The sequence below is a fragment of the Bufo gargarizans genome, chromosome 3 (assembly GCF_014858855.1).
Source record: "Bufo gargarizans isolate SCDJY-AF-19 chromosome 3, ASM1485885v1, whole genome shotgun sequence".
Classification (NCBI taxonomy): domain Eukaryota; kingdom Metazoa; phylum Chordata; class Amphibia; order Anura; family Bufonidae; genus Bufo; species Bufo gargarizans.
The window spans coordinates 262,865,496-262,890,296 of record NC_058082.1 but is presented as its reverse complement, the minus strand read 5'-3'; the positions used below and the strand labels follow the sequence as shown (position 1 = coordinate 262,890,296).

Below are 24,801 nucleotides of genomic sequence, written 5' to 3'. Positions count from 1 at the left end.
CTACTGGCACATAATAGGGGAGGCTCTGGCTACTGGCACATGATATGGGGGGGCTCTGGCTACTGGCACATGATATGGGGGGGCTCTGGCTACTGGCACATGATATAGGGGGGCTATGGCTACTGGCACATTATATAGGGGGGGCTCTGGCTACTGGCACATGATGGGGGGGTCTTCTGGTTACTGGTACATGAAATGGGGGGCTCTTATTACTGGCACATGATGGGGGCTCAGGCTACTGGCACATGATAGGGGGCCCTATGGATACTGGCACATGATGGGGGGGCTATGGCTACTGGCACATGTTGATGGGGGGTTCAGGCTACTAGCACATGATATAGGGGGCTCTGGCTACTGGCACTTGATATAGGGGGGGCTCTGGCTACTGGCACATGATATAGGGGGTCTCTGGCTACTGGCACATGATGGGTGGTCCTCTGGCTACTGGCACATGATATGGGGGGGCTCTTATTACTGGCACATGATTGGGGATCATCTATGAGGGCACATTTTACTGGCACATTATTGGGGGACATCTATGGGGGCACTTATTACTGGCACATTATTGGTGGCACTTATTACTGGCTTATTATTGGTGGCACTATAGGGGCATCTACTGAGGCCACAAAGAATGGTTATTTTATATGGGGGCTCTGTATAGGGGCATTTTATACTGGGACACATTATGGTGGGTACTATGGGGAAGGGGGGAGAGGACTACTATGGGGTCATCTATGAGGGCACTGAGAAGGGGTATTTTATACTTACAAATTATGGGGGACACTGAGGGCATCTACTGGGGCACTATATATGGGGCATTTTATACTGGTACATTATGGGGGCACTAGGAGAGAGGGGGGAGAGGAGCACTATGGGGGCATTTACTGGGGTCACTATATAGGGGTATTTTATACTGGCACATTATGGGGGCACTATGGGGACATTAGCTCAACTGGGGGCATTACAAGGGGGTATTTTTTGCACTATCACATTATAAGGACAATTATTTCGACTGGGTGGGGGGGGCATTATGGTGGGCATTATTACTCCCCCATGGTATGACCCCCAAATAGCAGCACCAGCCTCTCCCAGCTCTGCTATCCCTCTGCCCCTTCTCCAAATCCTTATTATGAAATCTTTCTCATTAGGATAAAACACAGGGCCCCATTTCACCTAGAACCGACCCTGGTACAGTGTGAAATGTGCACTGAAAATGCACACAAACAATTGATACGCAGTGTTGAGCGCGGATATTCGCATTCCGAATATTTATCGCTAATATCGCAACTTTGAGAATTCGCAAATATTTTGAATATAGTGCTATATATTCGTTATATAGAATATTCATCATTTATTTCCATCTGAAAACATGATTCCTCCCTGCTTCTTGCTTGTGGGCCAATGAACCATTGGCCCACAAGCAACTTAAGTAGGGAGGAATCAAGACTTCAATGGAAAAAAAATGAAGAATATTCTAAAAAACTAATATATAGCACTATATCGAATATAGTGCTATATATTTGTTTTTTAGAATATTCGTCATTTTTTTCCATCTGAAGTGAGGCTTTCTCCCTGCTTAAGTTGCTTGTGGGCCAATGACTGTTCACTTCAGATGGAAAAAATTACGAATATTCTAAAAAACGAATATATAGCACTATGTTCTATAGTGCTAGATATTTGTTTTTGACCCACTTAGCATTATGCGATTTTTACATTGCATATTTTTCAGAATCACGAAAATAATCTTAAGTGATTTTTACATTGCAGATTTAATCTTGAATGCGAACATTCGTGAATATATGATGAATATTCTACCACATATTTGCGAAATATCGCGAATTCGAATACTACCCCTGCCGCTCATCACTATTGATACGTTGAGGATTTCAAAATCCACACCATAAGTCAATTTCTGCAGGGAAATTTCCACACTGTGTAGATGATATTTTGAAAATCTCAACTACTTACTGTATTAACGTGCAGATTTTCTGCATCCCTATATAAGGCCCCATTCACATGACCGTATGTTTGATCCGCATTCGATCCACATTTTTTGTGGATAGGATGTGGACCCATTCATTTCGATGGGGCCACAAAAATGTCGAATGTCCATTCCACAGTCCCGCAAAAAAAAAAAAAAGAAGTAGAATATGCCCTATTCTTGTCAAGTTTGCAGACAAGGAATGGGCATTAGAGCAAGGATATATTGTTTTTTAAAATAATAAAGAATTAATTTATATTATATGTGTGGAGTAATATTTTGGGTGTACTAAGGAATAGGCATTGTTACAATGGGTTTGCAATAAACAGATGCAACACAGACATCACATGGACATGATCAGTAGTTTTTGCAGATCCAAGTTTTGCAGACTGCAAAATACATACGGCCGTGTGACTGCACCCGAAAACGCATCTCGTGCATGTGGCCTAAGGGTGCTGGCCAGAGGCGTACATAGGAATCACTGGGCCCCATAGCAAAAATCTGAATTGGGCCCCTTAACCCCGCCCACTACCCACCATGGCCCCTCCCACTTCCTGACTTTGCTCCTCCCATGCCACACCCCCATTAAATAAATTTATACATGACCTACAGAAACTGTTAGGGGTTTCCTGGGGGTGACCTGTCACATGGGATATCTGCTGCAGCCTGCAGGTCTCCTTATTTGGGGTGCCATGTTAGGCTACTTTCACACTAGTGTTCGGGTCTCCGCTTGTGAGTTCCGTTTGAAGGCTCTCACAAGCGGCACCGAACGGATCCGTCCAGCCCTAATGCATTCTGAGTGGATGCGGATCCGCTCAGAATGCATCAGTATGGCTCCGTCTGTCCTCCGCTCAGCAGGCGGACACTTGAACGCTGCTTGCAGCGTTCGGGTGTCCGCCTGGCCGTGCGGAGGCAAACGGATCCGTCCAGACTTACAATGTAAGTCAATGGGGACGGATCAGTTTGAAGTTGACACAGTAAGGCTCAATTTTCAAACGGATCCGTCCCCCATTGACTTTCAATGTAAAGTCAAAACGGATCCGTTTGCACTATCAACTATTTGTTAATGCAAACGGATCCGTTCTGAACGGATCTAAGCGTTTGCATTATAGGTGCGGATCCGTCTGTGCAGACACCAGACGGATCCGCTCTGAACGCAAGTGTGAAAGTAGCCTTAAAGGGAATCTGTCACTAGCAATTTACCCCCAATTTTTTTTTCATGAATCCATGTTTAACAGAGTACCTGCTTTCCATCTGTCTTGTTCTTTTGATTGTGAGTCTTGTCATTTCTTCAAAAAATCGATTCTTATGATATGTAAATGAAGCTGTAAGGAGCCCAGAGGGGCGTTATTCTTTCTCCACGGTGCCCAGGAACGCCCCTCTGAAGTGCCGTGCCCGGCTAAGTTTGAAAACTAATAACGCCTCCAAGTTCATCTAAATCGCCTCCCAGAGGCACGGCTAAGTGCTCAACACCCCCCCTCCTCAGTGCCGCGCTCTGCGGCAAACACCCCGATCCTCCTCTCGCCGGCATCCCAAATCCCACGCAGGCGCAGTGCCGTCAGTCATCTTATCATAGCGCAGGCAATCGCCGGCACTGCGCCTGCGCGGGATTTGGGATGCCAGCGAGAGGAGGATCGGATTTGGGAGGCGATTTAGATGAACTTGGAGGCGTTATTAGTTTTCAAATTTAGCCGGGCACGGCACTTCAGAGGGGCGTTCCTGGGCACAGTGGAGAAAGAATAACGCCCCTCTGGGCTCCTTACAGCGTCATTTACATATCATAAGAATCGATTTTTTGAAGAAATGACAAGACTCACAATCAAAAGAACAAGACAGATGGAAAAAAGGTACTCATGGATCCATGTTTAATAAAGTACCTTTTTTCCATCTGTGTTCTTCTTTTCCATGTCAGTCTTGTCCTTTCTTCTAAAAATCGATTCTTAGGATATGCAAATGCAGGAACGGTGCCCCTCTGAAGTGCCGTGCCCGCCTAAATATGAAAACTCTAACATCTCCATGTTTAGCTGAATCGCCTCCCAGAGGCGCGGCTAAGTCCTCAACACCCGCCCCCCTCCTCAGCGCTGCGCTCTGCAAACACCCGATCCTCCTCTCGTCGGCGTCCCAAATCCCGCGCAGGCGCAGTGCCGGCGATTGCCTGCGCCTGCGCTCTGATAATACGGCTGAGGGCAACAGCTTCAACATCGTCACTGGGCTCGGCGCATGCCCAGTGACGATGTTGAAGCTGTTGCCCTCAGCCGTATTATCAGAGCGCAGGCGCAGGCAATCGCCGGCACTGCGCCTGCGCGGGATTTGGGACGCCGACGAGAGGAAGATCTGGTATTTGCAGAGCGCGGCGCTGAAGAGGGGGGCGGGTGTCTAGGGCCTTAGCCGCGCCTCTGGGAGGCGATTCAGCTAAACATGGGGGGGGCCCTGGGGAGAAAAGCAGCCGCATAGCCGGCTGCAGGTCATGAGTGGGCGGGGCCTTATCTGCGCTACGGGCCCCCCAGTGCCGCGGGCCCCATAGCAGTGGCGTGGTCTGCCTCTATGGGCGGTACGCCACTGGTGCTGGCACACAGTGCAGTTCTGACATGCATTCAGGATGCAGGTTTCAATTTAGCCAGTTTAGCAGCCTTATTAAACCCTGGTGTTCTTGTGTTGCATTGTGGGAAAGATTTAATTAATTTCAGTTAGTTCCAATAAAAAACTGCATCCTAACTGCATGTCAGAACTGCAGTGTGCCAGCACCCTTAATGTGCACAACTATACCAAAGTCCATTGTAAGTAATTAGGTTTTTACTTCCCCATTCAAACTGGTAGAAAAATGTCAGCCAAGTTTTTATAATCACAGCCCACAGAATGTATGTAACACTAGACATAAAAAGAAGTCTATATGTAAAAGATACAGAATCATGCAGTGAAAAAATGATATGTTATGTGCCTTGACTTTACTGAAGAATATATTTTATAATGTTTAAGAAATAGAATTTTCCCTACCAGACACATTTTTCTTGCTGCTATCTGTCTTCAACAAGAAAGTTTCAGGCTTGCGACCACTGACAATAAAGCAAAAATATACATATACTGAAAATATAATAATGTAAATATACTGCAAAAGTTTGGGCACCCCTGGTCAAAATTACTATTACTGTGAACAGTTGAGGAAGTTGAAGATTACGGTAAATGATATTGGAAGCAAATTATTTATATATTTTTTTTCATCTTTTACATTTTCAAAATAACAAAAAAGGAAAAGGACCTGAAGCAAAACTTTGGGCACCCTGCATGTTAGTACTTAGTAGCACTCCCTTTGGCCAGTATCACCTCTAGTAAACAATTTTGTACCCAGTCAAGAGTCTTGTTTGAGGGATTTTCATCCATTCTTCTTTGCAAAAGTCTTTAATTTCTGTGAGATTCCTGGGCTGCCTTGCATGCACACCACAGATTTTCAATGAATTTCTGATCAGGGGACGGCGAGGGCCATGGTAAAACCTTCAGCTTGCACATTATGAGGTAGTCTATTGTGGTTTTTGAGGTATGTTAAGGATTAAGCATTTGTAGAAGCCATCCTCTTTTCATCTTCTGCTTTTTTACAGTTGGTGTTATTTTTTCTTTCAGAATTTGCTGGAAATTCATTGAATCTATTATTTTCATGAAATGCTTTGCCCTTTTTACTCCATACACACCTTTGCTCATTGAGGACAAAGAGTTCTGTTTTAATCTCAATCAGTCCACAGGACTTGTTTCCAAAAGGCTGAATTTTGTTGCTGAACAGTAGAACAATGTACCACAACTCCAGAGTCTGCTAAGTTTTCTGAAGGTCTTTTGCAGTCAAGCAGGGGTTCTGATTTGCCTTTCTAGAAATCCGATGAGAAGCCATCTCTTTCTTGGTCTTCCAGACATTCTCTTGACATCCACTATTCCTGTTAACTGCTATTTCTTAATTATATTTTGAACTGAGGAAATGGCAATATGAAAACACTTTGCTATCTTCTTATAGTCTTCTATTGCTTTGTGAGCCTCAAATATTTTCATTTTCAGAGTGTGAGCTGCTTAGAAGAACCCATGGCTGCTGTTTTTTGGGACAAGGGTAGAGGAGTCTGTGTATTTATTAAAGCTTTGGAATTTGTATCACCTGGCCTTTCCCAATGATGATTGTGAACAAACCTTAACCCTAACTGGCTATTTAAGGTCAGAGACCTTTGTCAAAGTTATCTGAGCGCTCAAATCTCCTTGTGTTCCCATACTTCTGCAAGGTACTCCTTTCCCCTTTTCACTGTAAAATTGTACAAAACCAAAATAATACACTGATATTTCTTAAAATGTTGAAGTGTGTTTCATCTTTATGTTTCAACTTGCTTAACTGTTCACAGTAAGAGTAATTTTGACCAGGGGTGTCCAAACTTTTGCATGCCACTTTGTGTGTGTATACATATATATATATATATATATAAAAATATATATATATATATATATATATATATATATATACTGTTATATACAATTTATATATGGTATATATATTATTGGGCTGTACATTATATATAAAATAAAAAACCAGACAAGTCAAGCATAATCTATAGCTTTAATAAGTTCTGAATATGCAGATGAAACAATTGTTGACAGAATACCTGGTATTTGTTGTCAACAGAAAATAAGTAGTAGTTCAAGTAGAATTGAATAAATCACTCATTTTCTAATAGCTGGTACACAGCAACAAATAAAGATGTGAGTTTTGTTGCTTGCATAGTGTTATAAATGATAGATTATACTTACTTGCTGCTTGCTGTGGGGTTTTCATCATCAGGTCTGACCTTGAAAAAGTTGAGAACATGGGGGCAACGAGATATCTTAGGTGGAAGGCTGAGTAGGGATGAGCAATAATCCGCCAGGGTGACTTGTCGGTTCTCTGTGGACTTCAGGCCATCAAACCATTTTGGTGCTAACAATCAACATTGTTATTTATTGTTAGATTTTATTGTCGTTGCATTTGTTGTTACAGTCAAGTTAAAACTCCCCACCATAAGCGACGCGTGGTAGCATTGATGTAACTACCAGGGTAACAGGCATAGCAGCTGTTATAGGGCTCAACAATTTAGGGGGCTAATATCCACTCAGATCTAAGGTGCAGCTAGTGGTAAATGTATATAAAGTGCCATGGAAAATTTAATACAACCACATTCTAAGTTTTACTATGGGGTCTCTTGCTTATTTAGTTTTTTGTGCATTAGCCCTTCTGTGCTACATTACATTTTGCTTGTACTTTGACACCCCTACAATATTCCTGTATTGTAACACCATATGTGCATTATGCTTGCATGTGGCCACTATTTGTATAGTTCCAGTGTTGTAATATCACTGAATAGATTATGCCTGCACTTTGACATCATATGTATATTATACTTCATGTGACATCACTGTTTGTATAATTCCAGTGTTGTAATATCACTGAGTAGATTATCCTTGTGTGTAACATCATAGTCTTTACTATATCTGTGCTGTGACATCACTGTTTGTATTATGTCAATACTGTGCGCACTATCCCTTTACTGTGACTTCAGTATACATTATCCCTGTACTGTGACATCACTATGTTTATTATCCCTATACTGTGACATCACTATGTTCATTATCCCTGTACTGTGACATCACTATGTTCATTATCCCTGTACTGTGACATCACTATGTTCATTATCCCTATACTGTGACATCACTATTTCATTATCCCTGTACTGTAACATCACTATGTGCATTATCCCTGTATTGTGACATCCATCACTATGTGCATTATCCCTGTATTGTGACATCCATCACTATGTGCATTATCCCTGTATTGTGACATCCATCACTATGTGCTTTAGCCGTGTGCATTAGAGAGACCAATCATAGGCGTTTCTGAACATGTTGCTGAAAGTGGTCCCATTTCAAGTTTTGCTATTGAGCCCCACGATTACTTGTTACCCCCTGCGATAGTAGCATAGAAGGGATAACAGATTTGCGGTCACTTTTTGTCATTAACACTTTGGAAACTCAATTTATCATACAGACAAGAATTTGAAAGATGAAAATATGACAGATGGTTCAGTTACATTTTCACTTCTCCTTTTTGGGCTTATTATGTAAATGTATAGGGTTATCATAAATTTAGGATTCGGAATGCGTAAAATAGAAAGTGTTGTATAGGTTAAATGGGGTTTTCCCATCATGTCGGCAAATGATGGCCACTCAGCTGTGCCAGCAACTGCAGTTGGTCTCATTCACTTGAGGCCACAGTGCATTTCACTTTATAGGATGAGACTATGGGAGTGCAGCTGTCGGCCAGCCACTGATCTGTTATTGATGACCTATCCGCGGAATAGGATATCATTATCTAAAGGATGAAAAACCCCTTTAAGTAAAGCAATCATGTCAGGAGAGCTCACTGTGAGGAGGCTGGCCTCGCCACTGGGTTTTGGAGGGGCCTGTTTGCCAGCCTCTTGCCTCAGAATTATGGCCCATACTAACTTTTAAGGAGAGGATAGACCGGCCGCACAGCCTAGATCTGTGGAACTGTTTTGGGCAGGGGGGCTGTGCTTGCGGTCGGCCAAATGTGACTTCCATGGAATTTGGGAGCCCCTGCTCGGATCTGGGTGATTTTTGGATATGTTGTTCGCCCAGATCAGAGCTATCCATGGATGTATAAATTATGGGGATATTGTGAGGTTTTGGAGGTGTTCTCTGTGTTTTGGGAAAAATGTCTGTTTTCTGCTGTGAGTGATTAAGTTAGCCCATTATGTCTGGTAATTGTATCACAGGCAGAGCCTATTGTGTTTTGTTAATTGTGTTTGGTAATTGTATCACAGACAGAGCCCATTGTATTTGGTAATTATATCTCGGGCAGAGGGGGGAGGGGTTGTGTACAATTGCTGGGAGTGTTTCTATACTGTAAATGCATGTGATTGGCTAATGTATAAATTGTCTCAGTATTCCACAAGGTCCCCAGGTGGAGTGTCCCTTGCTGGGACCTGCATAAAAGGCTGACATTTAGCCCCATTAAAGAGTTCCTGTTTTACCCTCAACATAGAGCCTCGTCTCATGTGTGGGGGGAAAAGGCTGTATCTACACTGGGGAATGCTATACGCTGTATACTCCCCTGGCTATAATCACTGAGCTCTTTTAAGAGCTTGTTCCTGCATTGCTCTCTGAAGGAAGAGGTTCACTCACTGGAATCTGGAGCCTTGTTGTAGGTCCAGGGTGGGTAGGAGACGGCGAGACCCCAATCAAGCTGCGGCGGTTCGTGGGGTCTGCAGTGCTTACGGTGTCAAGTGGAGTGCTTGGAGCCCTCGGGAAGCACTAGGAGCATCCATCAACGGAGGTACCCAGTCGGGGTGCCAGGAGATCCGTTACATTCACAGGTCCTCTTTACATCAAATAATGTCATCTAAAAATGACATTGTCATCCTAATTCTGTGAAGGGTATCTGAGTGATATATTCTTTTTTTTAATGTTTAGTAATGTTGATCTGTGTCGTAACATACTCCTGGTTTCAAATGTATGAATTTCCATGTGACATTATATCTGTCTGCATTCGAGGAGTGTTTGTGATCTTGTAGTTGCTGTAAAATGTCACGAGATGAAACATAATCCCACACTTTTTTCATTTTGTTTTTTTCATTTGTTAATAGGAAAAACACTTTTTTTTACCCCCACACAGTGTCAGGGCGGTTACACCAATAAACAATGATAAATACCCTTCCATTCAATGGAATCATTGTCTTACAAAGACTTACCTGGCAAATGAGGGATTGTTCTGTGTTCTTTGTTTATTTGTCCGGACTCAATAGGGAACATTTCTTTCAGTGCTTTCTAGTAGTTACAAAAATAACAACCTGTTATATATATTCAATACACATATATACCTACACATGAACTGGCAGCAAGGAAGTGGTATCCCTATAAGACTTAAAGGTGTTATCTGGGAACTTGATATTGATGACCTATACACAGGATAGGTCAATAATATCAGATCAGGGGTCCTGAGAAATGGATCAGCAGGTAGAAGAGGCTGCAGCGCCCCGTGACTGCTAAGGCCTCATCTTAGGCCAGTAATGTCATCGATCATGTGGCCTGGGTGCAGCTCAGTCCTTTTCAAGTGAATGGGGCTGAGCTGCATTACCAGTCACAGCCACTATACAATGTATGGCACTGTGCTTGGTAAGCTGTGAAGAGACCGCAGCACTCAGCGCCCTACCGATCTGATATTGATGACCTATCCTAAGGGTAGGTCATTAATCAGTATCAAATTCCTGCATTTGTGAGCACTTCTGGCCTCTGTGTGTTTTCAGATCAGTAATATAGTATGAACCATCTTCAATAGAACTAAATGTAAGCAGGCTTGTCCATGCAGTGGCTCATAAGGACAAACTTGCAGCTTTTCTAACACCTCCCTGTACATCTTGTAGTCACCGTTGTAGAAGAATCTTAACACTTTGAGGAGAATTTATCAAAGCTAACTTAGGAGGACTTAGTATAACAAATTTTACATGGTTCTAAAAGGTCAGGGGTTTGCCTTACCACCAATCAAACGTAAGAAAACATATGATGCATGAATATATCAATGACATGTTCAAACCAGATATCATACTAAACATGGATAGATAGATACAGAACCTCAGTGACTTTACAGGGATACTAGAGTTTATGCATTAGTGCACATGCCTACTGATAACAAGCTAGGCTTTAAGCCAGGTACAGTGATCAGACTACAGAATTATTTTTAACTCTAAAAACATATAATTGTGAGCTGCTTATACAATCTGAGTCATGCTGTGACTGTGACATCATAGCTGCACAAATAAATCTGAATTGCATGGATTTTTTGCGACTGTCAAGTTACATTATATTTTTTACAGAACCCTTTTTAATGTGAGATCATAAGCTTATAAACTATCATATAATCTTTTTTCATTTTTAATGCTGCCATAATAAAACCATAACATTATGACAAAAACTAATTGGAAAAATTGTTTAAGTAAATTTATGTCAAATCTATCCTGAAAATTAGAAGTGTTAAGATGGCATGGCAAGCATTTACCAAATGCCCTTCAATACACAGAAGGCATGGCGTGCCAAGACGACATGATGACATCTCTCATCTGTGCCAAATTAGGTGTGATAAAGCCTTGCAGAGCCCTGCCTGTTGCACTTCATGTTTTATGAGGCTGAAGTTAGCGCACTGTACAGACCAATAAAGCAAATGTCACAGCTTATAACCTACTTGTACATGTATGTACAAGAGAAACATGGGGGCAGATGTCATACAGCAATCTAATAAAAAACTAGAGATTGATGAAGTGAATTACGTTCAGTGTATTAAGATGTGTTTGCGTCTTGATAAATTTGGCATCTTTTGCACCGCCCTAATGTCAGAGAATTAATACAGATATGCCTGCTAGGAGAAGGCTTAGATTTGTGCCAAAAGTTGTACATTTGCTGGGTTTAGCATTAATAAATCTGTTGAAAATGTTTAGGTCATGCAACCTCCTGGAAAACCATGCCGACTGTCAACTTTTGGCAAGTTCACTGAAATGTTTTTTAAATTTTAATGCAAATTGCTACTTTTTGGTGTTTATTTTATATCACAGAAATAAACTGAATTTCAGTTACCTAGTCTCTCGTCATGTGTACTTTTACACAGTACTACTACCACATACTGTATTGCATTATGAACGATTATTAAAGGGGTTTTCCGAGATTTAATTTTTTTACTGATGACCTATTCTCAGGAGAGGTCATCAGTCTCTGATCAGTGGGGGTCTTTCACCCGGCACTCCCACTGATCAGCTGTTCGAGAAGGCACCGGCGTTTATGTGAGAGACACGGCCTTCTCTCTGCGTTTCCTAGGCCTGTGACATCACGTTCATCGTTCTCAGAAAACCCTTTTAACTCATAAGTAGAACATAATTTTCATAATGGATTTTTGTTGTTGTGCATTCAGCCTCCAGCTTTTCAGGTTTCTGAGGGTAGCTAATAATTACAGTGTTATGAAGTTAACTTTTGGTAGTGCTGGAGAATATATTTCGGCTACCTTCTCAGTGTAACCATTAAGTCTACCATCCCCACCATTTAGTAAAATCAAATAAACTTACATGGAATTCATAAATTTCTGTATATTTCCTGGACACAAGCTTCTCTGTCAGATCCTGCCATTTGACCATGAACATGTATACCTAGTAAAAGAGAACAGACCATAGTAGTGACTAGTAAGCAGTGCCACAGGAGAAAATGTATAAAGTTGTACAATATTAGAACTAAAGATGAGCAAAGTTCTCAAAACTTTGATTGTCACGAAGCACATTTTTTTGTAAGTAACGAGCGCAATGACAGGGAACGGCCACCCCGTCATTGAACCCCTCAGATGCTGCATTCATTGCTGATGGCGACATCTGAGATGATCATTGAGGGCTGCCAGGGGTTAATACTCACCTTATCCATTTGATTGCGAAGAGGCCACTGCAGCCATCTTGTGTGTATATCCAGCACGAAATCTCGCACTGGTGTGTGATGTCATCACACTGGGTGGCATGGTGACATCATACATGACTGCGCATGAGATTTTGCACCGGATATTCAATAAAGATGGCCGTGGAGGACTCTTCATGCCCAAATGGCCATGGTGAGTATGATTTTTTTTTTTTTTTACCGCCATTTAAGGGAAAATTGATTCGTTACCATGAAGCACTAGAAAATTTGGCTTTGCCAATTTTCCCTTTGTCAACTTTGTTTTGCTGAACACTAATTATAACCACTATATTACTTCATAGTAGTTTGTTAAGGAATCTATTTGTATTGCGTAGATTATTACAGAAGACATAATTGATCAGGTATGACATTTTCTGCTGAGGGGGAATTTATCATTTTCTGTGGTTTTGGTGTCAGTTTTAAAGCGTACCTGAATTTTCTAAAAAGTTTGTGTAATGGCTGTACTTCATTCTAAACTTATAACTGTGAAGGACCAGGTCTTTTTGGGCTTCCCTAATGTCTTCCCCAGCCATATTATTCACTGCTTCACGTGCACAGCTAGATGCATTTCTCTAACAAGCAGGGGATGTCTCCCTTCTGTGGAATCTGTTAGTACTGTAATGCAGTGACCTCACTTTCCTTACTTCCCACTAAGTTTGTTTTCTTCTGTGGAACTCAGAAAGCTCATAAGGGAGAGATCACACTTACAGACACCCAGGAGCTCCCCTGTTTTTCAGAAGCAGTGTAGAAGCAGTTCTTCTATCAGGCTCAAGAGCACAGCTAGCACTGACACACATCTATTTCCTGTGAACCGTCTTCTGTGTCTCTGTGAGATGGATTTAGTCTAACAACAGGCAATGGACTGCAAGTTAGGTTGAAGTGAGACCCCTAGTGGCCATGAATTTATAGCTTCTAGTCACGTGTATGCAAGCAGATGTTTTAAATGAAGTGATTAAAAATTTGCCAATTACACCATTCTCTATTAAATTAAATTGTGTGAAAGTACAGTGACTCTTTAAGTCTGTCTTTGCTTTGTAAGGTTGCCCAAAATGTATGAAATGGTGCACAGTAATAGCAGACCAGGGGGTTGCCTGGCATGGAGATGGAACTTTTTGCAACTTTTTAAAAAGTCAATGAGACTTCAAGTTGTTCTAATCTGAAATCCTAAGATACTTTTCACTCCTAAGATACATAACTTGCAAAATTTTTATGCCATAAAACTGACATAACCGACTTGATAAATGTCCCTCAATTTTTTTTTACTTTTTGCATTTTTATTTATTTATTATGCAATTTACAAAAGTCAGGTTTCAGCTGAATGCTGCCTATCAAAGCAGCTTGTTGATGTTTAATGTGTTTAATGTCCAGTATTTGGCTAAAAAACTATAGAGCAACAGGGGTGTAGCTCCTATACAGAGGTAGCAGCTAGTGTTGTGCTAATCAGGTGCGGACTGCTGTATCCGAACCGATTAGTTTGAAAACAGCATTAGCAATATAGCCTCCGTACTACTGTAAAATATATGGGCTCTTTGAGATCTTGCATAAATTACAGTCTCAAAATCTGAAGCTGAACTTTGCTTTGTATCTCATTAACGAAGCTGAGTTCAGCTTCAGATTTTGACACTGTAATTTATGCACATAACCGAAGTGTCACATCATAGACGCAGGACAAAGCAAGTCTTGTGATAGTTGCAGCAAGATCGCAAAGGCCTCCGAGGAGCCAATACATTTTACAGTAGTATGGAGGCCATATTGTTAGTGAAGCTTTCATATTAATCAGGTTTGGATACAGCAGTCCAAACCCGATTCGCTCAACACTAGTAGCAGCAAAGGTACTGTATGTGTATCACATAGGAATGTCACAAGGTAGGTGGGCCCTTTTATAGATTTTGTATTGGGCCACAGGAGCTTCAAGTTAGCTAGTTATAGATGAGTGTTGGTTGCATAGCAAGATCATGTAATGACCATAACCTCAACAGAATTAGACTATGCTCACATCATGTTTAAAGAGCATACATTGCAGCATAGGCATATCTAAAGCCATATCAGCCATAGCACTTGCTAGGGTGCCCAGAGGTTAGGGGGTCCAATCAGGTTCAAGAACATTGTTCTTTTTGTGGTGAAAACCAATATGGTGGCTTTTTGCTTTAATGTGGGTTTTCTGATATACGGTGCTATTATACATGCCTTTAATTATTGATACATATGCTGCTGTTTTAATTCTTTCACACTAGGTGGTGGGGGCCCCATCTTCTTTTTCTAGGTGGCCCAATGAATTATCATTACGCCCATGCATTGAAGGTAGGATCTCCCAACATATACCTTCGACAGATGGCTGTGATTTATTTCACTGGGTAGACATACAGTGGGATGTCACCAATAGGTTTCCATTAAAAAAAAAAATGTAATACGTTTTTTTAATTGCACACCTTGAGATGGAATACACTACACTATTCCATACTGCAAAACAAGGTATACTGACAAAGAGCTCAGTACTATAGTCAATGTATATACTGTATATTTGTCAGTGCACATTAGGGACCAATGTGAATTTGAAGACCTAGAGGGATTTGTGTTCAAAAGGCCTACAATAAGTATTAATAGAATACTTAATGACATAAAATATAGGCAACATCCTGAAAGACTGGAAACCAAGATCAAATAGGGGCTATAAACTGAAGGGATTTTAGGAAATATATGTTATTCTTTTGTATAATGAATTGATGAACTAATGTAAAGTTGCCTTAGGGTAGCCGATTGAGTACACATTTTAGAGTAGTATTTTTACAATAGCATGTTATGTCTGGAAAAAAAAATGATTTTAATAGCAAATTAGTTGTGTAATAATATTACATAGACATTAGTAAGTAATTTTTCAGATGAAGATGATCGTAAATGAAGTAATGTGTTGTATATATGAATTCTACACATCTTTTACCTATTGTTTTTACTTTGCATGTTATGTGTAAACCTTAGCCTTGATGTGAATTTTAACCAAGTTTTTTGAAAGTGGTCACTTCTGAAAATATCTGAGGAGAATATAAATTGTATTTGGAAGTATTTAGACTTTTTGGGGTATTTAACCACTCATAACCCCTTAATGACTGCGAAGTTTCAATAGCAACTGTGGCATTTAAGCGGTTGCAGAGGGAGCAGACTCCCTCTGTCTCCCATTGGCATCCCGCAAATGAGATTGTGGGGTGCCAATGTATGTGCATGGCAGGCTGGACTTAATGATGGCCCTAGCCCTCCTGCAGTGTATCCTAGCAGTGGGCACCTTTCTGGCACAGCCTGCTTTTGACTGTCAGTATAGCACTGACAGTATCATTCTCTGCAGTGCATAAGTAATACAAAGAATTTTTAGAAGTGATCAAAGCATTTCCTAATTAGGTCTTGTGGGACTATTAAATAGTTAAAAAAGTTTCAAAAAGTTTTATTGGATAAAAGATTTCCAAGTTAAAAATGCACCTTTTTTCCTTTGAAAAACCACTTTTCAATGAACGAAATTGCAAAAATAAAATCCCCTCCACATATTTGGTATTAACGCATCCATAACAAACCGCACTACACAATTATCATGTCATTTATCCAATATTGTAAATGCCATAAAAAAACTATGCCAGAATTGCTGTTTTTGCAAAATGGAAACTACATGTCATCCCACAAAAATCCTCATGCATCTCCATAGAAATAAAAAATAAAACCTTATGGGTCTTGGGATAGAATTTTATTTTTTAAATAAAGGGTTTTTATTGTGTAAAAGTAGCAAACTGTAAAAAAAACTATACAGACGTGGACAAAATTGTTGGTACCCTTTGGTCAATGAAAGAAAAAGTCACAATGGTCACAGAAATAACTTTAATCTGACAAAAGTAATAATAAATTAAAATTCTATAAATGTTAACCAATGAAAGTCAGACATTGTTTTTCAACCATGCTTCAACAGAATTATGTAAAAAAATAAACTCATGAAACAGGCATGGACAAAAATGATGGTACCCCTAACTTAATATTTTGTTGCGCAACCTTTTGAGGCAATCACTGCAATCAAACGCTTCCTGTAACTGTCAATGAGACATCTGCACCTCTCAGCAGGTATTTTGGCCCACTCCTCATGAGCAAACTGCTCCAGTTGTGTCCGGTTTGAAGGGTGCCTTTTCCAGACTGCATGTTTCAGCTCCTTCCAAAGATGCTCAATAGGATTGAGGTCAGGGCTCATAGAAGGCCACTTTAGAATAGTCCAATTTTTTCCTCTTAGCCATTCTTGGGTGTTTTTAGCGGTGTGTTTTGGGTCATTGTCCTGTTGCAAGACCCATGACCTGCGACTGAGACCAAGCTTTCTGACACTGGCTAGTACATTTCTCTCTAGAATTCCTTGATAGTCTTGAGATTTCATTGTACCCTGCACAGATTCAAGACACCCTGTGCCAGACGCAGCAAAGCAGCCCCAGAACATAACAGAGCCTCCTCCATGTTTCACAGTAGGGACAGTGTTCTTTTCTTGATATGCTTCATTTTTTCGTCTGTGAACATACAGCTGATGTGCCTTGGCAAAAACTTCGATTTTTGTCTCATCTGTCCACAGGACATTCTCCCAGAAGCTTTGTGGCTTGTCAACATGTAGTTTGGCATATTCCAGTCTTGCTTTTTTATGATTCGTTTTCAACAATGGTGTCCTCCTTGGTCGTCTCCCATGTAGTCCACTTTGGCTCAAACAACGACGGATGGTGCGATCTGACACTGATGTTCCTTGAGCATGAAGTTCACCTTGAATCTCTTTAGAAGTCTTTCTAGGCTCTTTTGTTACCATTCGGATTATCCGTCTCTTAGATTTGTCATCAATTTTCCTCCTGCGGCCACGTCCAGGGAGGTTGGCTACAGTCCCATGGATCTTAAACTTATGAATAATATGTGCAACTGTACTCACAGGAACATCTAGTTGCTTGGAGATGGTCTTATAGCCTTTACCTTTAACATGCTTGTCTATAATTTTCTTTCTGATCTCTTGAGACAGCTCTTTCCTTTGCTTCCTCTGGTCCATGTCGAGTGTGGTACACACCATATCACCAAACAACACAGTGATTACCTGGAGCCATATATATAGGCCCAATGGCTGATTACAAGGTTGTAGACACCTGTGATGCTAATTAGTGGACACACCTTGAATTAACATGTCCCTTTGGTCACATTATGTTCTGTGTTTTCTAGGGGTACCATCATTTTTGTCCATGCCTGTTTCATGAGTTTATTTTTTTACATAATTCTGTTGAAGCATGGTTGAAAAACAATGTCTGACTTTCATTGGTTAACATTTATAGAATTTTAATTTATTATTACTTTTGTCAGATTAAAGTTATTTCTGTGACCATTGTGACTTTTTCTTTCATTGACCAAAGGGTACCAACAATTTTGTCCACGTCTGTATGTATTTGGTATCACTGTAATCATTCTGACCCAGAGAAAAATGAATCTTATTTATGCTGAAAAAAACACCACAAAGTTTATAACCTGCCCGCTAAGAAATAAATAATAAAAATGAATGAGTAAATTATGTGTACCCCAAAATGGTGCCATTAAAAATCACAAAAAAAAAGCCCTCATATGACTGTATCGACAGAAAAGTTGTAGCTCTTGGAAGGCGACGATCAAAAAAATTAAAAACTTTGCTTGGTGCGCTAATAGTGAAGAGCGAGCATGCTCGGCCGAATACCTGTTTGGCTCGAGCATCACTATGCTCTGCACATGGCGGTACTCTTCTCCCCGCACGTTTGGCGCCTGCTAAGCAGCCTATAAACGTACAGGTAAGTATTGCCATCATGTTTTCTACTGGCATTACAGTGATTGGCTAACTGGAACGCGTCATCGGGTGCTATGTCGCACCCGGTCACGCTGGTTCGGCTCATTGCGAGTCAGGGAGAGCTGCTGTTAGGGAGGGACAGAGAGTGTAAGGAGAATTTGATCGCAAATTACTCATTTTAAAGACGTTTCAAAGACCCAAAAGTCCTTTTAGGGACTATTGTGTGTGTTGGGAGCAATTTGAAAGTGAAAAGTTTCACTTTTTATTTTATTTTATACACTGTCTGTGGTTTTCAGGGCCATGTATTGGGAAAAAGTGAAAAAAATAATATATACATATTTCCCAGAATCTGACCACATTTTTGCTGTCTGCGGTTTAATCTGTTAATCTCAGTGCTCTGCATTTGAACACTGTCAGTGGTTGTTAGGGCCATATATTGGGAAAAAGTGAAAAAAAAAAAAAGCATTTTTCCCAGAATCTGAACACATTTTTGCTGTCTGCGGTTAAATCTGTTAATCTCAGTGCTCTGCATTTGAACACCGTCAATGGTTGTTAGGGCCATACATTGGGAAAAAGTGAAAAAACGATATACATATTTCCCAGAATCTGAACACATTTTTGCTGTTTGCGGTTTAATCCGTTAATCTCAGTGCTCTGCATTTGAACACGTCTGTGGTTTTCAGGGCCATATATAGGGAAAAAGTGAAAAATATATATATATACATATTTCCCAGAATATGACCACATCTTTTGCTGTCTGCGGTTTACCCCTTAATCTCATGCTCTGCATTTGAACACCGTCAGTGGTTGTCAGGTCCATATATTGGGAAAAAGTGAAAAAAATAATAATATTATACATAGTTCCCAGAATCTGACCACATTTTTAATGTCTGCGGTTTAATCCGTTAATCTCAGTACTCTGCATTTGAACACCGTCAGTGGTTGTTAGGGCCATATATTGGGAAAAAGTGAAAAAAAATATACATATTTCCCAGAATCTGACCACATTTTTTGCTCTCTGCAGTTTAATCCGTTAATCTCAGTGCTCTGCATTTGAGCACCGTCTGTGGTTTTCAGGGCCATATATTGTGAAAAAGTGATATATATATATATACACATATTTCCCAGAATCTGAACACATTTTTGCTGTCTGCGGTTTAATCCGTTAATCTCAGTGCTCTGCATTTGAGCACCGTCTGTGGTTTTCAGGGCCATATATTGGGAAAAAGTGAAAAAAAATATATATACATATTTCCCAGAATCTGACCACATTTTTGCTGTCTGCGGTTTAATCCGTTAATCTCAGTGCTCTGCATTTGAACACTGTCAGTGGTTGTTAGGGCCATATATTGTGAAAAAGTGATATATATATATATATATATATATATACACATATTTCCCAGAATCTGAACACATTTTTGCTGTCTGCGGTTTAATCCGTTAATCTCAGTGCTCTGCATTTGAGCACCGTCTGTGGTTTTCAGGGCCAAATATGTGGAAAAAGTGAAAAAAAAAATATATACATACTTCCCAGAATCTGAACACATTTTTGCTGTCCGCGGTTAAATCTGTTAATCTCAGTGCTCTGCATTTGAACACCGTCAATGGTTGTTAGGGCCATATATTAGGAAAAAGTGAAAAAATATATACATATTTCCCAGAATCTGAACACATTTTTGCTGTCTGCGGTTTAATCCGTTAATCTCAGTGCTCTGCATTTGAACACATCTGTGGTTTTCAGGGCCATATATAGGGAAAAAGTGAAAAAAAAATATATACATATTTCCCAGAATATGACCACATCTTTTGCTGTCTGCGGTTTAATCTGTTAATCTCAGTGCTCTGCATTTGAACACCGTCAGTGGTTGTTAGGGCCATATATTGGGAATAATATAGTTATAAATATAAACAACATTATAAAACAGTCTCTGTACTGCAGATTCCAATAATCTGTGGCTAAAATAGTGTCCAAAATCTGTGCTGTTCTGAAAACAGTGGCACAACCAGTAACAAATCCATAAAAATGAAAAAGGCGAGCACTAAGGGAAGGGGAAGTAGGTGTGATGCTGATGGTTCACGCAGAGGCCATGGCACTGGGCGCAAGGAAACTGTGCCTGCTGCTAGTGCACCACAATAAAAATTAAGAAAACCGTACCCAGCTTCATGTCCAACTTAGCTGGGCGGCGCACGACAACACTGTCCAAGTCGGACCAGTGCGAACAGTTGGTCAGTTGGATCGCTGAAGATAATGCTTCCAGTCGGTTAGGCACCACCCTCTCTTCCACCAAGTCCAGTCTCTGTAGCCAAGAGTTTGGTCAACCGAATCCTCACTCAGATCATCCTTCCTCCTACCATGTAGAGTCTTGCCAAACGAGTGATCCCAAACTCGGATATTTTTGAGGAGCTCTTTCCAGCACCACTATTACATTTGGCCTTGCACCCAGCACGCTTGAAGAGGGACCTGAGATATTGTGCCCTGATTCCCAACCTCTTGAGCCTTTGCAGTCTCAAGAAGATGACGGTGGTGAACGGCAATCATTCGTTCACAAGGTGGATGATGATGAGACACAGTCGTCAATTACTGAGGTTGTGGTTAGGTCAAGACAGGAGGATGAGCAGAGTGAGGAAGTGGAAGAGGAGGTGGTGGACAATGAGGTCACTGACCCAACATGGAAAGGTGAAAAGCCGAGCGAGGACAGCAGTACAGAGGGGGAGGGATCCGCAGCACTGCAACAGGCTGAAAGAGGCAATGGGGTTGCAAAAGGGAGAAGTCGGCCTACACAAAACAGACCCTTCAACCGTTACACCGAGCACCCCCATGCGTAAATCAATCTTGCCATGGGGTAGGTGTTCCGCAGTATGGCGCTTTTGTGAGGAAAGTGCAGAGGACAAAAGAGCGGTAGTTTGCAACCTGTGCCGTACCAAAATGAGCCGGGGCGTGAACACTAGCAACCTCACCACCAGCATGATCCGCCACATGGCATCCAAGTACCCTAATAAGTGGGCCGAACACCTGGTTCCACAATCTGGGTCTGCGGGTCACACCACTGACTCCTCTTCCCCTGTGTTACGTGCTGTCCAATACGCAGGCCCGGATGCCTCTCGCCCTGCACCTGGACCGTCGCATGAACCACCAGCAACAACATCCACTTCCCTGTCTTAGCGCAGCGTCCAAATGTCCTTAACACAGTCATTTCAACGCAAGCGCAAATACCCACCCACCCACAGGCCATAGCACTAAACTGCCAACTTTCAAAGTTACTGGCCCTTGAAATGTTGCCATTTAGGCTTGTGGACACTAAGGCCTTCCGCAGCCTGATGTCGGCGGCCGTCCATCGGTACGCAGTCCCCAGCCGCCGCTATTTTTCACAGTGTGCCGTGCCCGCCTTACACCTGCATGTGTCCCAGAACATCACCCGTGCCCTGACCAACGCAGTTACTGGGAAGGTCCACTTAACCAACTTGCCTGTTGGTACTCTGGCACACATGGCTGAATTCATGTTAGGCTGCCTTTCCCGCGACCCTCACGTTATACGCATTTTAGATAACACGGATTACTGGGTGTTCATCCTTCTCGACCCCCGCTACAAAGAGAACTTCTCATCTCTCATTCCTGTGGTGGAGAGGAACAGTAAAATGGTGCAATACCAGAAGGTACTTGTTAAGAGATTTCTCCGGAATTTTCCATCTGACAATGCTGGTGGCAGAGTCCGTACTTTTTTATGTAACCGGGGAAGGGAGACAATGGAAACACACAGCAGTTCCAACAAAGCCAGGGCAACACTCTCCAAGGCATGGGACACTTTCATGACACCCCACCAGCAACCTTTGGAAGATGGTAAAGCAAAACATGTCAGAAAGTGTCAGCATCCTAAAGGATCCCTCAGTGCCTTACAACTACTGGGTGTCCAAGCTGGACACGTTGCATCTTGTTTTCTGCTCCTCCTCCTCATCCAGATTGTATATATTCCCTCCAATCGAATTTTTTTACTGGGTCTGCTCAACTGCAGGCCCTCAACTAAAAATTTTTTTTTAGAGTGTCTGCTCATCTGCAGGCACTTGCATATAATGTTTTAGAACATCTTGCTCATCTCCAGGCACTCGCAAATAATGATTTAGAGCGTCTGCTCATTTGCAGGCACCCGCATATAATGTTTTACAGCATCTGCTCATCTGCAGGCACTCGCATATAATGTTTTAGAGCATCTGCTCATCTGCAGGCACTCGCATATAATGATTTACAGCATCTGCTCATCTGCAGGCACTCGCATATAATGTTTGAGAGTTTCTGCTCATCTGCAGGCACTCGCATATAATGTTTTAGAGCATCAGCTCACCAGCAGGCCCTCCCCCCTGATATTTTCGATGGTCAGATCAGCAGGCTCTTGCGCCTAATGTTTTTGAGGGTCACCAGCAGGCCATCAATGATATAGGGTGTGTATGATGCCCTTCTTTATGTGTAACAAAGTGTGTATTGGAGCGCCCTTTCACTTAGTGCATAGGCTTTATGAGTGTAGGAGTCCCACTACCTGAACTATTGTACCACAATGTGAATGAGGCCCTCCTTTATGTGGTATACAGGTTGCCGAATATCGCAATGTGTTCGGGCCGAACACCCGAATACTTTGGTGCTCACAGTCGCTAACACCCAAATTGCATGCAGGGGATGGGGTTATTTGTGTGTATACAGAAACATAAATGTCATATAGACAGCGCACATTTTCACACACAATGGACTGCACATCATGTGTCTGAGGCTCTGCCGACGTCAGACTTTTAGCCACAAAGTTATGGGAATTGGGATATAACATGATTTTGTCATTTTATAATTCTGGCTTTATTTGTGAAGTTCAATATTGTGCAGATTGCAACGGCTACCAGTGCACAAAATCTTTAGAAATTAAAGTGTTAATTGCAACTTTCTTATCCTAGTTTAGGCATTTTCATTTATACTAAATCATACATGGACAGAGAATTGCAAGGAAGATACTGCAGTCTAAAGCCTATAATAAAACTCTATCACACTATAATTTGTATTGATGTTCCTTGCCAGAAATGTACAGTGGTCTTTTCTCCAACACTTTCAGTCAACAGAATAAAGCTACTTTCACACTAGCGTTCGGGGCTCCGATTGTGAGTTCCGTTCAAAGGCTCTCACAAGCGGCCCCGAACGCTTCCGTCCAGCCCTAATGCATTCTGAGTAGATGCGGATCCGCTCAGAATGCATCAGTCTGGCAGCGTTTGGCCTTCGCTCCGCTCAGCAGGCGGACACCTGAACGCCTGGCCGTGCGGAGGCAAACGGATCCGTCCAGACTTACAATGTAAGTCAATGGGGACGGATCCGTTTGAATATGACAAACTATGGCTCAATTTTCAAACGGATCCGTCCCCCATTGACTTTCAATGTAAAGTCTGGACGGATCCGTCTGAGGCTACTTTGACACTTAGAATTTTTTTTACAATATAATGCAGACGGATCCGTTCTGAACGGAGCCACCGTCTGCATTATATGAGCGGATCCGTCTCAGACGGATCCGCTCTGAACACAAGTGTGAAAGTAGCCTAACACGATTTTTTCATGTGATTTATTAAAATATACTGTATGTAACTTCGAAAGAAATGCATGAAATATAAATATACTGTATTATGATCTAAAATTGATGGATAATAGGGGTCAGGTTGAGAATTTAGTCAAAAAATATCTGTACTTACATAATGCTGGCTGGGAGAGAATCTTTTCTCAAATCCAAGAAGCTGGACGTGCCTAAGGAAAGGCTCTGCCATGGTACAACCCGTTCAGTAGAGTTATGCTGAGTGTTAAGTTCCTTCAAACTGTGAGAGTCACAGGCTTCACTACAACTTTATGAACACTGGAGAAGTTCCTCTATATACAGGAAGGTGGAGATAATGCCCAGCTAGCATCACATCTGATTGGTTGGCAAGAAGTTGCACTAAACCATTACATAATAAAATTCTTGGTACTAAAATTCTGAGAAGTTGTTTATCTTCATGGAAAAATTATGAAATAGATGCAAACTGGCACATCTACGATCATTTTTTGGTGATTATAGCGTAAGGTAAAGGACTGGAACAAGACTTGTTTGCTAAGTTTAACCAATTGTATTTCTGTATACATCCCTCTCTTTATGTTCAATTGTGGCATATGGATGTTCTCCTCCTTGGTGTCCCCCTCAGTGCAGTGCCACTCTTTTAGCAATGGCCATGTATTAGGCTACATGCACGCGAAAGTTAGGGCTCCATGCCCGTGCTGCGGACTGCAAATGGCGGTCCGCAATGCACAGGCACAGACCGTGGGGCAGCCACATGCGGATTGCGGACCCATTCACTTGAATGGGGTCCGCGATCCGCATCCAACGGTCCGCACCGCAAAAAAAGTTGTGCATGCGCTACTTTCTTGCGGTGCAGAGGCACGGCCAGAAACCACGGAAGCGCTCCTATCCGTGCCTCCGTTCCGCATCTCCGTAATTGCGGACCCATTCAAGTGAATAGGTCCGCGATCCGTGAT

The 24,801-nt window shown here is 41.7% G+C and overlaps 1 protein-coding gene across 1 annotated transcript in view; it reads right to left on the bottom strand.

The window, feature by feature from the left end:
• The window catches only part of NCF1 (neutrophil cytosolic factor 1), a 32,120-nt gene extending 7,991 nt beyond the window's left edge, over window positions 1-24,129 (bottom strand). The window contains exons 1-5 of the mRNA XM_044287583.1: window positions 23,988-24,129; window positions 12,106-12,186; window positions 9,748-9,823; window positions 6,755-6,920; window positions 4,976-5,034 (exon numbers count right to left, since the gene is read on the bottom strand). Coding sequence (XP_044143518.1) covers window positions 4,976-5,034; window positions 6,755-6,920; window positions 9,748-9,823; window positions 12,106-12,186; window positions 23,988-24,059 — 454 coding nt within the window. The 5' untranslated portion in view covers window positions 24,060-24,129. The remainder of the gene's footprint in view (window positions 1-4,975; window positions 5,035-6,754; window positions 6,921-9,747; window positions 9,824-12,105; window positions 12,187-23,987) is intronic.
• Between the last annotated feature and the right edge of the window lie 672 nt (window positions 24,130-24,801).